At 47.4% G+C, this 17,608-nt stretch overlaps 1 protein-coding gene across 1 annotated transcript in view; it reads left to right on the forward strand.

The window, feature by feature from the left end:
• prok2 (prokineticin 2) overlaps positions 1 to 8,587 on the forward strand; it is a 67,938-nt gene extending 59,351 nt beyond the window's left edge. Inside the window, exon 4 of the mRNA XM_070896533.1 lies at positions 8,453 to 8,587. Within this exon, the coding sequence (XP_070752634.1) occupies positions 8,453 to 8,587 (135 nt within the window). The remainder of the gene's footprint in view (positions 1 to 8,452) is intronic.
• Positions 8,588 to 17,608: the final 9,021 nt, after the last annotated feature.

Genomic DNA, 17,608 nt, shown 5'->3' on the forward strand with positions numbered 1-17,608 from the left:
TTAACGATTTGATTGTAACTTTACTAACCTAAATAAATACTAATATCTGTTCCATAAAGTTTAAATGAGATTTTTTTTTAACCCAGATTTAGTTGCTTGATTGCTATTTTGATTGTTTCAGGCATTTGTCTCTCCTAATGACTCACAGGAAAGCAGCATAGCAAAATAAGGGGCGAACCCAAGTCCTAAGATTTGGTGGCTTAGCAAATTTGTGCACCATTCGGGACAGTCATCAAGTGGCACATATCCTCCCAGGCTATGCATGGCAATATTTGATTGGCTGGCATTAGCAGGCTGACTTTCCTCGGCAGCTCCTGCAAAGTCTTGGTGCAGCACTATTGACAGTTGACAGCGCTGTGTGACAGAATGGTGATAATTACAATCCAAGTGACGGCTCCCTGCACCATTCTTCTCTCATTTTACTGGCCTGTTTTCCATGCGGCTGTTACTGCTGACAGCGGTCCTTTATTTTTCTTTTAACTTTCTGTAGCAGTGGAGCACTTCTGTGGGAGTTAGCAGTTTGCGTAGGCTTGAAGATGGCACATCAAAAGAACATTAGGTAACTTTGGGATTACGGTTTTAATTCATCGGGTGGATCAGCTACTAATGGCCATAGTTTGACAAAAGGAGAGAGATGTGGTTGATCCTGCCAGTAGCCTGGCCAGCACCTCAAACGGTCCAGGGCTTCATCATTAGAAGGCTGCAAGTCTAAATCCCTGGGATACCTGTCACACAGTTGTGTCAGTCATCAGCTGGGCCATTAGTCGAAATTGAAGGCAAAATATTGATCTCTTTCACCCTCATAATAATCTCGACTGAAAAAGTAATATTCAGTATAAATATGTAAGAATGGATGTAGAATTTGTTATGCATTTTGACTTGTGGTAAGTGCTACCTAATAGGGTAAACTTTCCCGTCTCGCACTCCCAGCAGGGAGCCACACTCAAAGGGAGTGCGATCAAAAATAGGACAACTCTGTAGTGCTGATTCTTTTGACCATCCTCCCTTTGAACATAGCTCTCCACTGGGGACACAAGATTAGGAAATTTGTCCCTTACAGCTCATCTCGGGCTCTGTTTCTTATGAAACGCCAAACCAAATCAAGCTGAATTTATTAATCAATCCTCAATACAGTCTTCATCATCATAGGCAGTCCCTCGAAATGAGGATGACTTGTTTCCACGCCAAAAAAAGGATGAGTTCACAGGTGTTTTGATGAATTACTTAATATTCCAGGTCCCGAACTACATCCTGAAGGGTGGAAGATGCCTGTGCGTGGATTTTTTTAACGTGGGGTGACCGTTGCACACCAGCCACCACACGGGCTTGACAGAGCGAGGTCTTGGTCCAGTGGCAAGGATTACCCAGGACGACTGGAGACCAGCTCTGCTGCACGGACCTAGTGCGCACACATAGCGCAGTGTGGGCTGGGCCCGTGCTGCCCCTGGGCCCCTGGCCCCGAACGCACGCCTCTCCTGGGCCCCGATCACATCCCTCCACAGTCTCTCGCCGCTCCTGCTGTACCTGCCCACGCTCCAATCACCGACCTGGACCTTGATGACGTCACACTTCGCTGCCATCGCCCTCGTGTGCCCTCGTGCGCTGCTCCCTGAACTGGCATGCCTCCACGGTGCTCCCGAGCCGCCGCTCACCCCTCCTTTTATGGCCCCGACCTGCCGCTGGCGTTCTCACGCAGATCGGGGCCTCCCCAATATAAGAGTCGGGGTATCCACCATTGCAATAATGAACTTGGCTTCTCCAAATTCTTCTGTTTTTCAAATGGCAAGAATATCTTTAATGATGAATTAGAGTGAATCATACAAATCATGCAGCGAAAGTGCTCAGCAGCAGAATATTAAACATCTCAACCAAAACAAGCTGTTATCAATTAGTTTCAACTTCAGGTGATGCCCTCCGCATCCTCTTCTCAGTAACTTGAAAGATTTTTCTTAGAAATTAAGATGAAAGCTCTTGGTCAATAATTAAGCGTATTTCTGTTGCAGCAGAAATAACTATCAAGTGAGGTTTTTCAACCGTTACATTTGCACTGCTGAAATATCTGCTTCCTATAACTGAGTCCAAGCTTGAAATCATTTATTTATTTATTCAACTGCAGTAGGCAAAGAAATACTGAATTAATTTAAGTAAATTAATACCTCTACATAACAGTCTGTGATGTGTCACAAACTTTTTGAAATGGCGCATGCATTGTGCTTCCTCCTTTACGAGAAAAACAATATAAATCAACTTCACCTTTTTTTTATATCGCTCCCAAAGATTAGCCTTATGGAACCATGCAAAAACAAAAACAGCTCATTTAATTATTCCTGAAATAGCATCAGTAGTTCTTTCATTTCAGATAATATTTGAAAGCCTTTTGAGTAATACATTCAAGAAGACAACAAAATCACCCAACATTCACAGAGCGATGAGGGCTACTAGCTAATACCTTTAAGGGCTATAGATGACTTAATGGTAAAGATGTTATTTTTCCTTGGTCAAATATGACTACATCAAAAAGCAGATTTGTGGATAATTTATTGATTTGATGTAGGTAATTACTTTATTAATACTAAAACAACGTTATGTCAATCAATGCATGCATGGTATTTTGAAACTTTTTTTTCAATATAAGAACGTACATATGGTACCATAGTGGTTTGCACTAGCACCCAAAAGCTGTGATTGTAAGAACTGAAATTTAATGCAATGAATCTGGGTTGTTTGCGCCAGGCCAGCGGTAAAAGTGGGCCAGGATGGTGCAGCCCCTCACTCTCAGGTACTTTACAGTATGGAACTGCTACTCCGACGTCCATCTCGGTGGCCAGGGGGAGCTCCTCGGCCCTCAACCTCCCCCCTCCCACTGCCTAAACTTCCCCAAGCCCCAGCCCTAGCCCTAATAGACCCCTATAGGGGGTCTTAAAGACTTAAATCCCCACCCTAACCCCAACCCCGCGATTCCAAAAGTTCGGGCCTACCTTAGGCCTCCCGCCACACCGCGTATCGGCGTTTCCCGGCTAGACCTCCTGCGGCGACTCTACGCGGCCTGGACCTCCCGGCTGGACCTCCTGCGACGACTCGGCACGACTTGGACCTCCCGGCTGGACCTCCTGCGACGACTCGGCACGACTTGGACCTCCCAGCTGGACCCCCTGCGGCGATTGGGCAGCTGGACCTGACTATCGGGCCCCCACCTCCTCCCCCTGGACCTCTCCTTCCCCACTGATGGCCTGGTCCTCTCTCCTTCTCCAGCACCTGGTGAGTACAATGGCTGTGACCGCCCTGCCCCCCCCCCCCCCCCATTTTGAACCCCAGTGCACCGCTGGCCCCCCCAATGCCTGCCGCCAAACAAACCTCGGACCACCTACTACCAAGGGCACTACCCAGCACCGAGCCTGCAGCCAACATCTCTCCGTAGGCAACTAGGCCCATATAGCAGAGCCTGGCCTCCAGTCGTCCTGGACCCCCTTGCCACTGGACCAAGACCTCGCTCAGCTAAGCCCGTGTGGTAGCCGGCGTGCAGCGATCATCCCCACGTTAACAGAACTCACGCACAGGCATCTTCCACTCCTCTAACATGAAGTTCTGGACCTAGAACGTCAGGACCCTCATGGACAACCCCAACAGCAACAACCGGAACACCGCACCGCCATAGTTTCCCGGGAACTTAGACGCTTTGATATCGACATCGCAACCCTAAGCGAGACCCGGCGGGCAGGGGAAGGCCAGCTCAAGGAACAAGGTGGAGGTTACACCTTCTGGAAAGGGAAACCAGAGGCAGAACGCCGCCTCCATGGAGTCGGCTTCGCCATCAAAAACGAGCTGGTTGACCGCCTCAAAGACTCCCCCTGCGGGACTAACGAACGCCTCATGATGCTTCGACTCACCCTATCCCGGAACCAGTGCGCCACAGTCATCGGTGCTTCCGCCCCAACACTCAGTGCAACAGATGAGGCCAAAGAGGGTTTTTACTCCAACCTCTCAAAATCTCTGTCCTGCGTCCCCGTGGGCGACAAACTGATCCTCCTGAGCGATTTCAACGCCAGGGCTGGCAAGGACACAGGCCTCTGGGGAGGTGTGATTGGCAGAGAGGGGGTAGAGAAAGCCAACTCCAGCGATGCCCTACTCCTGACAAAATGTCTAGAGCATGAAGTTGTCATCACCAACGCCTTGTTCCGCCAGAGGGATAAATACAAAGCATCGTGGCAACACCCTCGCTCCAAACACTGGCACCTGCTCGACTATGTCATCGTCCGAGCCAGGGATCGCAAGGATGTGCGCATCACCCGTGCCATGACAGGAGCTGATGACTGCTGGACGGACCACTGCCTAATCCGATCCATCATTGACATCAACATAGCCCCAAAGCGAAGGGGCAACAGAAGCGGGGCTACAAAAAGGTCAATGCAGGGGCACTTAAGGACCCAGCTAAGAGAGCCCTATGCAGTCAGCGCCTCACAGCTAACCTGGCGTGCCTTGATGATCCCGAGACGCAGAATGCCCACAGCACTTGGTCTGCCCTCCAGGCCTCCATAACCAGAGTCTGCAAAGAGGCGCTCGATCACTCAACCAGGAAACACCAGGACCGGTTTGATGAGAATGATCAGGAGATTTAAGAACAAATAGACTGCAAATGCAGGACATTTCTGAGCCTTAAACAGCAACCCAACTCTGGAGCAGCAAAGCAGCATTGCAGACGGCTAAAGGCTGAGGTCCAACAAAAAACCCGGGACCAAAAGAACAGGTGGTGGATGGAGAAAGCACAGGAGATACAGCAGCTGGCCGACAGCTACGATGTGCGAGGATTCTTCACCGCAGTCAAGGCCACATACGGACCAAACTCCCAAGGCCCCACCCCATTCCTGGCCAAGAACGGGGAAACACTCATCAAGGACACTGAGGCAGTCAGGACCCGCTGGAAGGAACATTTCGAAGATCTCCTCAATCGAGACTCTGCCTTTGACTCGAGTGTTCTCGACTCCATTCCGCAGCATGCGACCCGCCACCACCAACACTGCATGAGGTAGAAAAGGCCATAAGACAGCTCAAGAACAACAAGGCTACGGGAGTAGATGGAATCCTGGCTGAGGCACTGAAGTATGGCGGAGAGGCACGACTGGCGCGAATATATGACCTCATCTGGAGGGAGGAGAGCATGCCGGGAGATCTCAGAGATGCAGTGATCGTGACCATCTTTAAAAAAGGGGACAAGTCCGACTGCGGCAACTACAGGGGAATCTCCCTGCTATCAGCCACTGGGAAAGTCATCGCTAGAGTCCTCCTCAATCGTCTTCTCCCTGTGGCCAAGGAGCTCCTCCCAGAGTCACAGTGTGAATTTCGTCCCCCTACTGGGCACAACGGACATGAATTTTGCAGCGCGACAGCTGCAGGAAAAATGCAGGGAGCAGCACCAGCCCTTATACATGGCTGCCTTCAACCTTACAAAGGCCTTCGACACTGTCAACCACGAGGGTCTATGGAGCGTCCTCCTCCGTTTCGGATGCCCCCAAAAGTACGTCACCATCCTCCGCCTGCTCCACGACGACATGAACGGTCGTGATCCTTACCAATGGATCCATCACAGACCCAATTCATGTCCGGACCGGGGTCAAGCAGGGCTGCGTCATTGCCCTAACCCTCTTCTCAATCTTCCTCGCTGCCATGCTCCACCTCACAGTTGATAAGCTCCCCGCTGGAGTGTAGCTAAACTACAGAACCAGTGGGAAGCTTTTCAACCTGCACCGTCTCCAGGCCAGGTCCCAGACCACCCCAACCTCTGTCGTCGAGCTACAGTACGCGGACGACGCCTGCGTCTATGCATACACAGAGGCTGAACTCCAGGACATAGTCGACGTATTTACCGAGGCGTATGAAAGCATGAGCCTTACGCTAAACATTAGTAAGACAAAGGTCCTCCACCAGCCTGTCCTCGCCGCACAGCACTGCCCCCCAGATATCAAGATCCACGGCATGGCCCTGGACAACGTGGACCATTTCCCTTATCTCGGGAGCCTCCTATCAACAAGAGCAGGCATTGATGATGAGATCCAACACCGCCTCCAGTGCAGCCTTCGGCCGCCTGAGGAAAAGAGTATTTGAAGATCAGTCCCTCAAAACTGTCACCAAGCTCATGGTCTACAGGGCCATAGTAATACCCGCCCTCCTGTGTGGCTCAGAGACGTGGACCATGTATAGTAGACACCTCAAGTCGCTGGAGAAATACCACCAGCGATGTCTCTGCAAGATCCTGCAAATCCCCTGGGAGGACAGATGCACCAACATTAGCGTCCTCGACCAGGCCAACATCCCCAGCATTGAAGCACTGACCACACTTGATCAGCTCCGCTGGGCAGGCCACATAGTTTGCATGTCAGACACGAGACTCCCAAAGCAAGCGCTCTACTCTGAGCTCATCCACGGCAAATGAGCCAAAGGCGGACAGAGGAAACGCTACAAGGACACCCTCGAAGCCTCCCTGATAAAATGCAACATCCCCACCGACACCTGGGAGTCCCTGGCCATAGACAGCCCTAAGTGGAGGAAGTGCATCCGGGAGGGTGCTGAGCTCCTCGCCGAGAGCATGCAGAAATCAAGGGCAGGCAGCAGAAGGAGCGTGCGGCAAACCAGGCTCCCTGCCCACCCTTTCCCTCCAACGACTATCTGTCCCACGTGTGACAGAAACTGTGGCTCTCGTATTGGACTGTTCAGCCACCTAAGGACTCATGCTAAGAGTGGAAGCAAGTCTTCCCCGATCCCGAGGGATTGCCTATGATGATGACAGTATCGCCTCTCAATATTCTTATTATATTTGAACATTGTTTTGTTTTCCATTGGCCATTCACAATCTCACGTAATAAGCAAAATATTGCAATATGCTTTCTGAGCATGTTTCAGTCTTTTGCTCATCAGATTCAATCCTGATCCTTTCATTTATGGATGACTGGCATGTACTCCCAGACTTTTCTATTTATCTTTCTCGGTAAGTTTACCTTTTTGAAAAATCTTTTATTTTTGTGTTCTTGCTCTTTCTGACCACCAGCCTCAACGCACCTCCTTGCAATAAGCTTGACTTAGTAAGGAGATCAATTTTCTCTGTTTTGTGTATTGGGCTTGCTCAAAACAACATTGGTAGTTTCAGAAAAATATTCTCCTTTTTAAAAAGCGTGGTTATTTTCAGGATCAGTTAAGTTCGCTACTTTCTGTCAATATGTTTATCCACAAATCTTGGTACAGTAAACAAGCCTGTAATAATCCACAACAACTGGCTATTGTCAGTCACAATACTTAAGAGAAACCAATGTCAAAGTGCAAGATTAAACACAAAAACATCATCTTTGATGTTCTGAGTGCCAACCCTGGGGTTTCAACTCATGTCCCTGATCAAGAGAATTCATTAATCCATCAATGTATCCACAAATCTAGTGAAGGAGAGATAAAAGTGAGTAGAGATCATAGGAATCTAACTATAGTGCAGAAAGAAAGGGACAAAGGGATTGTGTGAAAAAATTGATGGTGGGAAAGAGAGATGTGTGTACATTAATGAAGTCGTTTTAGATTTAAACAAGAATAGCTTTGAAGAATGTGCCTTAAAACACACACACAAATGGGTTATCATTTTTTTAAATTGATTAACTGTTCTTTCTCCTTTATTATATGAGGGTGACTAAGTACTGTGGAATCTTAATGGTTGCAGGGACAAAGTCAAAGGTTTCTCAAGTTAGGGAAAACTGAGACCCCTTTCTTAACAAATTCCACTTTAACCACTATACTGAACATGTGTTCTTTTTGAAATGAGTTTAGATAATCTCTGTTCAATTCCTGGTGCATGCAGGCATATAACAGGAACGTTCCCTAATTCAGCATAAATCGTCAATCTCCCTCAGAGAGGCAACAAAAGGGTTGGTGTGGGAAATGGAAAATATCACAGTGCAGCAAGAGATACTTTTTTGGGTTGGGTTGATTATAAGAGAGTTTTACTTTATTGTATATCCACCATGCTATATCTGACCTTGTAGTGCTAAATGCTGACACTGGATTCCAGAAAATTGCAAAAAAATAAGTAATAGCCTGAACCCAAAGCGGAAGCCCTCATTCAGCATAATTTCACTTACGATGTTGTCAAACAGACCAGACCGTGTTTGTGTATGTGCAAAATGTTCTATTTTCCATCACTGGCATTCCACACCTTGATGGACACAAAATTCACCAGATAGTAAAAGTAAATAAAAATCTCTGCACTTAACAAAATAAATAACATTTCTATAATTAACTCATTCTTAAGTTACAGCAAGGGTTGGTTTGACTGAAATAGAGCTGCAGATATGGTATATATGATTCCATAAAAGTTATCTTTTAAAGGCGAGTTATAAATTACATTGAAGAATTACATATCACACATGGTAATTGTGTTTCAATTATCTGTAATTATTTTATTCTTTATTGTGTTTCCTAGGTACCATACATTGGGACCCGAATGCACCATACCTGCCCTTGTTTGCCAAATCTTATTTGTGTGAGGTTTACAGATAACCAATACAAATGTTTACCACTGTTCAAAATTGAAGATGTGTTCTTTGAGCAGAAATAATCCTGGTTAGCTAAATTTGCATTAATTATCCTACGATTATAAAACAAAATTGAACATCTTTGTCACATTCATTTGTGAGATAATATTCAAGCTGATTGTTTGTATTTAAATAAAGATATGTTGTACGTGTGTATTTTATACATTTGCCCAGCACCATTTGGGAGTGTCGGTAAATGGACTTGCTGTTATAAATTTCTGTATCAGAATGGAAGGAGTTTTTCCTTTGTTTGACAAATAAAGATTAAGGTGCAACTGAAAATAAAACCTTCTTTGGGATTCTCATGAGAAAAGAGGGCATCGATACTACACCATCATGGAACCAACCACAGGGGCACTCGGGAGATCTCCTGATTTTCATGACGACCGACGACAACCAAGTTCTGTAGTTGCTAAGTTAATTGTAGCATTAAAAAGGAATGTATCAATTCATATTTGAACAGAGAGTAAAGGGAAAAAATTCTTTGGGAGTTTCCGCTTATTTACGGCAGTAATATCAGCTCAATCCATGCGGAATCGGCCAAACCAATGCAAAAGATCATGGAATTTTAAACTCCCAAAACCACTAACGTTTGTGTTTTCTGTGATTTATTTTTATGCTGGTTCACTGGCTCAGACCCAGCCCACAAAGCAGGCCACACTCCCAGGGCAACATTGCGAGATTCTGCCGATTGCGTTGGTTTGGGAAGGCTGCTCAACTTGTGCTAATTTTCTTTGGCACACAGACATTAGTAGTAGGCACATTTTCAAAGTTCTTTCATATCAAAAAATAATTAATTTATGAAGAAACTGTACATCAATGAAAGTAGTAAATGGTTCAGTATAGTTCCTTTAAGTTATTTTCAGTGATTTTTAAATCAAGTTACTCACGTGGAGGACTGGACACTCTTATTAAAAATAATTATTTTCGGTAGTTTTTTTTTAGCTGTAGTAATTAAATTGGACCAAGTTACTACTCTGAAATACATCAATGAATACTTTTAATGGAAAGAAAAATAATAAACGATTACATCCTACAACTCTGCTCAGTAAGTACATGGGGCCCAAATTTCCCCAAAAGTTGCCGTTTTTTTTTGGAGTAAGTAGCTTGTTTTGGAGTCACTTAAAAATTGCAAATTTCCCCATTTAACTTGCTTCAATGTAAGTCAGGTTAGGTTTTTTTTCTAGTTTAGTTTGTTCTCTCCAAAATGGGGCGTGACAAGCCACTTACACCTCTTCTGGCCATAGAAGCACATTTGGCCAACTGAAAGTTACTCCAAACTAACTTAGGCCAGTGTATGTGGCCACTTTTGCAGGCACAGGAAAACCTTACCTACTTTTATGAGATCAGCGCAGGAAGCCAGAGATAGGGTGGGGGGGGGAGGTGAGGTAGAGGATTCCAAAGCACTAAAGACCTTCACAACATCAGCACAACATTACAACATCTTCAGCACAACAGCTGCACGACATCATCACAAATAAATGAAAGATAAATCAGCTACAGAAAATAGAGCAGTCCTACCTTGCTGACTGCAGAACGCACCAGCTAGCCCTCCCGCCAGGGCTAGGGGCGGCAGGCACACATGACTGCAGGGGTGAGGGATTTTTACTTTTTACAGGTGGCCCTAAATGTTGCGTGGTGCTAATGGAGGATGATTCAGTTTTGATGCAAAATATCTTTTATTGTGAATTTTACAGTGCACTTCAATGATACCAACAACAACAGCAACAACAGGAAAGAAAGTCTGCACCCATCCCTCACCCACATCTCGGGGAAAGTGCACTTCCTTATAGGATCGGTGATAGTGGTCGGGGGCCCGGCTTGGGTCTGACCGGTGGCTGGTGCGTGGAGTGAAGTGGGAGTGGCATTTGAGTCTCCGGCCTTTGTGCCCTTATTGCAGAAGCCAGCTCCCTCATGGCATCTGCTGTCACCTGCACACCCTCTGAAATGCCCGCCCTGACTTCCCGTCTCAGTGCAGAGATTTCACCCGACAATGTCGCGACCTTATCATGCACCCCACTGACGGCCGCCACAAGTGATCTTGTGAGAACATTAGTCTCCTCACCCAATGAAACAACCTGATTAACCTCTGCTGAGGGCTGCCTCTCAGGAGAGACTGGTCGGCTTCTCCTTCCCCTCGCCGTGGGTCGGGCTAGTGGCACCCCTCCAGTGCGAGGTGCAGGCTGGGACAGTGGGGGACTGGGTGTCCCAAGATGCATTTCCCGACCGCCACTCGGACCCGCGACCTTGGAAGGTGTGAACCCATGGAAGTTTGCCGAGGAGCTCATGGAGGGTTCTGGCAGTGTGATGTCCTGTGGTATGTCCTGATCCATATCGCAGTCAGCATTCTCCTGAGCACACATTTCCATGAACCCCTCCTCCCCCCTCCCGCCTTGGTCTGGAGTGCACGCATCTGGATCCTCAGGATCTTGAGGAGTGTCGACTTCTTCTGCAAAAGACAACACAACAGTCAAATGGTTAGCAGCACAGGTGGGGGCAGGATGGGTGGCATGAGTAGTCTCACGCGTAGCAGGCCAGTCAGCAGGTTGATTTGAAGGGCCACTATGTATTTTAATGACTCACCCTCACCCTCGCGTGTGGGTCCAGCTTGTGCAGAGCTGATTCTTTTTCTGCCGGTGCGAGTCAGCAAGGCAGCAACCCTCTGTTCCAGGGGTGTCAGTTGGTGCAGATTTGGCGGACCTCCTCCTGTTCTAGTTCTCTCCCTTTTGGTGTGGGCCAATTTCTTCTGCAAAGATGAAAATATCAATTGTCAGACATGGTGCGCTTCTGATGGGTGGGACACCTACAGATGCTCACATTTTCCACTGCAATTCAATTTAACGATGAAGATATTACTTACACTCACTACTTGACCAATGTCCTGCCATTTCTTCTTGCACTGGCTTCCAGATCTTGCGGTGTTGACCCCAGCGGAGAATTCTTCTGCAACGAGGTTCCATCTTTTTCCTCATTTCCTTGGGTGAGACCTTTGACGGACCACTCTTGCTGATATCCAGCTCCAGCCATTTCTCCTCAATAACCGTTACTAATTTCTCCTCTTCCTCATGGAGGAAATTCTTGGTTCATCTTGCACGCTCTTGCGCCATTCGTCTATTGGACTCAAACGCAGGTAATGTTCAAAGATCACACTTACACCTCTCTTACACCTATCCAGCACTCCTTTCCACTCCCTCAGCCACACAAAAAATCAATATTCAGACCTCACCTTTTTATATGCTCCATTATTCTGAGGATGCTCTCCCTTTAATTGGCCAATTGCCAAGCTTCCTGTTACACTGCGCATGCGCACAAACTGAACCACCCATTGCGCATGCGCACATGCTCAAACGGTCATGCGTGCCCCTGCCGGCACTACACAACACGCCGGGCCCAAGCTCCGCCACACCCTGGCCACGCTGAGCAAGCACAGCCAAAGCTCCGCCCCCCCCCAAGCCCCGCCCCCCCCCCCACCTCCCCTGCTGCCCGACGCCGATGGATCCGGACGACAAGGGAGCGGCCAAATTCAAAGGTAGATTTTTAGCGCTTTTTATCCCCCAGGAAGTCGGCACACCACATCAAAGTACGTCGCTCTAAGCGGCTGGGGAAATTTGGGACCATAGACAGCAGAGGAGAGCATGACAAGAGATTATACGAAGAGATTAGGAGAGAACTATGAAATTAAATTATCAAGGAACATAAAACAAAACAGTAAAATATTTTACAGGCATATCAATAAATAAAGTAAACCCGGGATGGGAGTATGGCCTAAGGGATAGACAAGATAATACCACAGGCGGCGATGGAGAGATGGCAGAAATATTAAATGATTACTTTGCTTCAGTAATTACCAGGGAGACAGAACAGGTGGACATGACATCAGATGATGAGATTAGAAATGAAATAACTGCATTTAAAATAACAAGACAAGAAATATTAAATAAACTGATCAAACTCAAAGAGGATAAAACCCCTGGTCCGATGGATTACATCCACGCATTTTAAAATAATCTCGGGAAGAGATAACACAGGCATTACTACACATATTTAATAATTCATTTGAACAAGATGTGATGCCAGAGGACTGGTGGATAGCTAACGTAATATCTATATTTAAAAAGGATGATATAACAAATTCAAGGAACTATTGACCAATCAGCTTAACACCGGTGGTAGGAATAATAATGGAAACCCTACCAAAGGAGAAAATAGAAGAACATCTAGAAACCAAAAATATAATAATGAATAGTCAGCATGGATTTCAACAGGGAAAGTCTTGCTTGACCAACCTCATTGAATTTTTTGAAGAGATAACTGATACGTCCTTACTATACAGTGTAAATGCACACGAGGCCCATGCTTGAGAGAAGGTCAGTCTATGACCTGTCCTTTATTCCTTAGCACTCAAGTGATGAAGGTGGGTGGAGCTTCCCCTTTTATACCTGAAGGTCCAGGTTAGGAGTGTCTCCCACCTAGTGGTCAGTGTTCTCACGGTGTACAACTTAGGTCAGTTTATACATGGGTTACAATGCTGGTTGAATACATGACATCACCTCCCCCGCAAAGTCTTATTGAGATCACAGGTTGAGTCTCTCTGGTGATTTACGCTCTCTTGTAGAGCGCCTGAGTTGGGGCTCCGGTTGTTGGGCGCTGGCCTGAGTGTCTGCTGTTTGCGGTGCCTCAGGCCTGTCCGGACTGCCCCCAGTGACTGGGCTCTCCGCCCTTTGGTTCCGGTGTTCGGTCACTTGTGGTGGAGTGAACTCTACATCGTGTTCTTCCTCTGCTTCTTCTATGGGGTTGCTGAACCTCCTTTTTGTTTGATCCACGTGTTTGCGGCAGATTTGTCCATTGGTAAGTTTAACTACCAGAATCCTATTTCCCTCTTTGGCAATCACAGTGCCTGCGAGCCATTTGGGCCCTGCAGTGTAGTTGAGGACAAAAACAGCATCATTTACACCAATACATCGCGCCCTCGCATTCCTGTTATGGTAGTCATATTGTGGCTGGCGCCTGCTTTCGACAATTTCTTTCATGGTGGGGTGTATAAGGGATAGCCGGGTTTTGAGCATCCTTTTCATTAGCAGCTCTGCGGGTGGAACCCCTGTGAGTGAGTGTGGTCGGGATCTATAGGCCAACAGGAGGCGTGATAAGCGGGTTTGTAGGGAACCCCCTTGGATTCTGAGCATCCCCTGTTTGATTATCTGCACTGCTTGTTCTGCCTGGCCGTTTGAGGCCGGCTTAAACAGTGCCGTTCTAACATGGTTAATTCCATTGCCTGCCATGAAGTCCTGGAATTCAGTGTTTGTGAAGCACGGGCCATTGTCGCTGACCAAGACGTCCGGTAGACCGTGGGCGGCGAACATTGCCCGTAGACTTTCTACTGTGGCAGAGGATGTGCTTGAATTTAAAATGTCACACTCGATCCATTTGGAGTAGGCAACTACTGCAACCAAAAACATTTTTCCCATGAAAGGACCTGCGTAGTCCACAGTGGTGGCTAGTGGGAGCCTGCTGAGTGCATCGGCGCAGTTTTCGGTGCCCGGTCTGTGCCGAATTGTGTAGTCATGGGCGGCTAACGTGAGTGCCCACCTCTGTATGCGGGCCGATGTGTTTGCATTTATGGCCTTGTTGTCGGCCAAAAGGGACGTTAGGGGTTTGTGATCTGTCTCCAGCTCAAATTTCCTGCCAAACAGGTACTGGTGCATTTTCTTTACCGCATATATACATGCGAGCGCCTCCTTTTCTACCATCCCGTAGCCCCTTTCTGCCTGGGACAGACTTCTGGAGGCATAAGCTACCGGCTGTAACTGACCCTTGGCACTGACATGCTGCAACACACACCCGACACCATAGGACGACGCATCGCACGTTAACACAAGTTTCTTACATGGGTCATATAGCGTTAACAGATTGTTGGAACATAACAAATTGCATGCTCTATTAAAAGCCCTTTCCTGGCTGTCCCCCCAGACCCATTTGCGACCTTTGCATAGGAGCATGTGTAGCAGCTCTAGCAGCGTGCTCAATTTGGGAAGAAAGTTACCAAAATAGTTCAGGAGTCCCAGGAACAAACACAGCTCCATCGTGTTACAGGGTCTGGGTGCTCTCTGGATCGCTTCCGTCTTGGACGCAGTAGGGCTGATCCCGTCTGCTGCTACCCTCATCCCCAGGAATTCTACCTCTGGAGCTAGGAAGACGCACTTCGCCTTTTTCAGTCGCAGCCCTACCCGGTCCAGTCTGCGTAGCACCTCCTCCAGGTTGTGGAGGTGTTCTTCAGTATCGTAACCCGTGATGAGGATGTCGTCCTGAAAAACCACCGTCCCTGGAATCGACTTGAGGAGGCTTTCCATATTTCGCTGAAAGATCGCGGCGGCCGAGCGAATCCCGAACGGACATCTGTTGTACTCAAACAACCCCTTGTGTGTCGTGATGGTGGTCAGCTTCTTCGACTCACTCGCCAGCTCCTGGGTCATGTAAGCTGAGGTCAGGTCCAATTTTGAAAAAAGTTTGCCACCGGATAGCGTCGCAAAGAGGTCCTCCACTCTCGGTAGTGGGTACTGTCTTGGAGTGACACCCGATTGATGGTGACCTTGTAATCACCACATATCCTGACCGACCCATCCGCCTTGAGCACCGGCACGATCGGGCTCGCCCAGTCACTGAATTCGACTGGCGAGATGATGCCTTCCCTCAGCAGGCGGTCCAATTCGCCTTCTATCTTTTCCCGCATCACGTACAGCACCGCTCTGGCCTTGTGGTGTACTGGCCTGGCGTCCAGGTTTATGTGAATCACTACCTTGGCCCCCATGAAAGTGCCAATGCCGGGTTGAAATAATGAGTCAAATTTGTCCAGGATCTGTGAGCATGATACTCGCTCCACAGAGGAAATTGCATTGACATCGCCCCATTTCCAATTCATGACAGCAAGCCAACTTCTCCCCAGTAGTACGGGACCGTTCCCTGGGACAATCCAGAGTGGCAACCTGTTCTCGGTGAATACATCGACAATATCCTGGATTTCAGCCTCAGAATGTGCGCAGATGCAGGCGTCGTCCGCGTACTGAAGTTCAACGACAGAGGTTTGGGTGACTAATGAATAAGGTCAGAGAATGGGGAGTCAGTGGACAGGTAGCAGAATGGATTGCTAGCTGGCTTCAAGACAGAAAGCAGAGAGTAGGGATAAAGGGTAGCAGTGGCAGAAGGTGGGTAGTGGTATTCCACAAGGATCAGTGCTGGGACCACTGTTGTTCACAATTTATATAACCGATTTAGAATTTGGAATCAAAAACACAATTTCTAAATTTGCAGATGACACCAAATTGGGGGAATAGTCAATACTGAGGAGGACTGCAACAAATTACAGGAGGACATTAATAAACTTGCAGAATGGGCATATAATTGGCAAATGAATTTCAACATATAAATGCGAGATAATACATTTTGGTAAGAAAATTAAGGAGGTCACATATTGGAAAATATGGATCTAAATGGGGTAGAGGACCAAAGGGATCTAGAAGTACAAATACACCAATCACTAAATGTATCGACACAGGTTAACAAGGCCATAAAAAAGCAAACCAAGCACTAGGGTTTATTTCTAAAGGGATTGAATTGAAAAGTAGGGAAGTTATGCTGAACCTGTATCGAACCTTGGTTAGACCACACTTGGAGCACTGTGTACAATTCTGGTCACCATATTATAAAAGGGATATAGAGGCACTGGAGAGGGTGCAGAGAGGATTTACAAGGATGATACCAGAAATGCGAGGGTATACATATCAGGAAAGGATGAACAGGCTGGGACTCTTTTCTCTTGAAAAGAGAAGGCTGAGGGGTGACCTAAAAGAGGTCTTTAGAATTATGAAATGTTTTGATAGAGTGGATACAGAGAGAATGTTTCCACTTGTGGGGAAGAGCATAACTAGAGGCTATCAATATAAGATAGTCACCAAGAAATCCAATAGGGAATTCAGAAGAAACTTCTTTACCCAGAGAGTGGTGAGAATGTGGAACCACAGGGAGTGGTTGAAGCGAATAGTATCGATGCATTTAAGAGGTGGTTAGATAAGCATATGAGGGAGAAGGGAATAGAGGGTTATGCTGATAGATTTAGATGAGGAAAAAATGGGAGGAGAGCTAAGTGGAGCATAAGCGCGCATGAACTGCTTGGGCTGAATGGCCTGTTTCTGTGCCATATACCCTATGTAATCCTATGTAATTGCGTTGGTTTATTGACGATTTTATGTTGTGATTATGCAAATGACTTTTATCAGAAACTTGGGGGCTAAAATTGGAGAAGGGTGCCGAGATACCTGACGGTACTCTGGGCGGGGGTTTCGACAAAAAGGTCTTGAAAAGGCAGCCGGCGGCAAAAAATGGACTTATGCCATGAATCTGGGCGGAAGCTCTCATTCTCAGCGGAGGCGTTTGCCTCCCAAGTGCTGCCGAGGCTAGAGTCGGGCCCACGGAGGGTCGAAGACCTGCAAATAAAAAAACATCAAAAAAGAAACATTGGAAGACCTTCAAGGGACCCCCAGTAAGTCGCTGTAAAGAAAATATTTTTAAATTGTTTACTAACCTTCTTTTTTCAGCTCTTCATACTCACCATCAGGGACAGACCAGCCTCCTCGCAGCGGTCTTTCTCCCTGCTGGCGCTGACTCCAGCCGACTCCCGCCCGCGCCAATCTGGCATCTCGGTGGGCGGGAGGTCAGTTGCGCCACTCGGCCGTCCGCTGACGTCAGCGGACAGCTCTCGCCGGTTCTCCGCTCCCGCCCGCTCCAGGCCAAATCGAAACTGGCACAGGGCACAACTCAAGGAGCAATGTCGGCGGCAGTGGGTGGCACTGGGCGGTAAGGCCATCAATTTCAGCCCCTTTAACTGTAACCCTACCAGCACAATTCCAAGCACAGTTCGGGTGCAATTTCCCCATTACACTCAAAGCGGGAACTCTACCAAACCCCTCCTCCCCGCCTCTCCCCCCCCCCTCCCCCAAGCATTAATCACTTCCCTCGAGAGAGGAAGGGGCAGAACTCTATCTCTCCAAGTA

This window comes from Pristiophorus japonicus, chromosome 12, assembly GCF_044704955.1.
Source record: "Pristiophorus japonicus isolate sPriJap1 chromosome 12, sPriJap1.hap1, whole genome shotgun sequence".
NCBI lineage: Eukaryota > Metazoa > Chordata > Chondrichthyes > Pristiophoridae > Pristiophorus > Pristiophorus japonicus.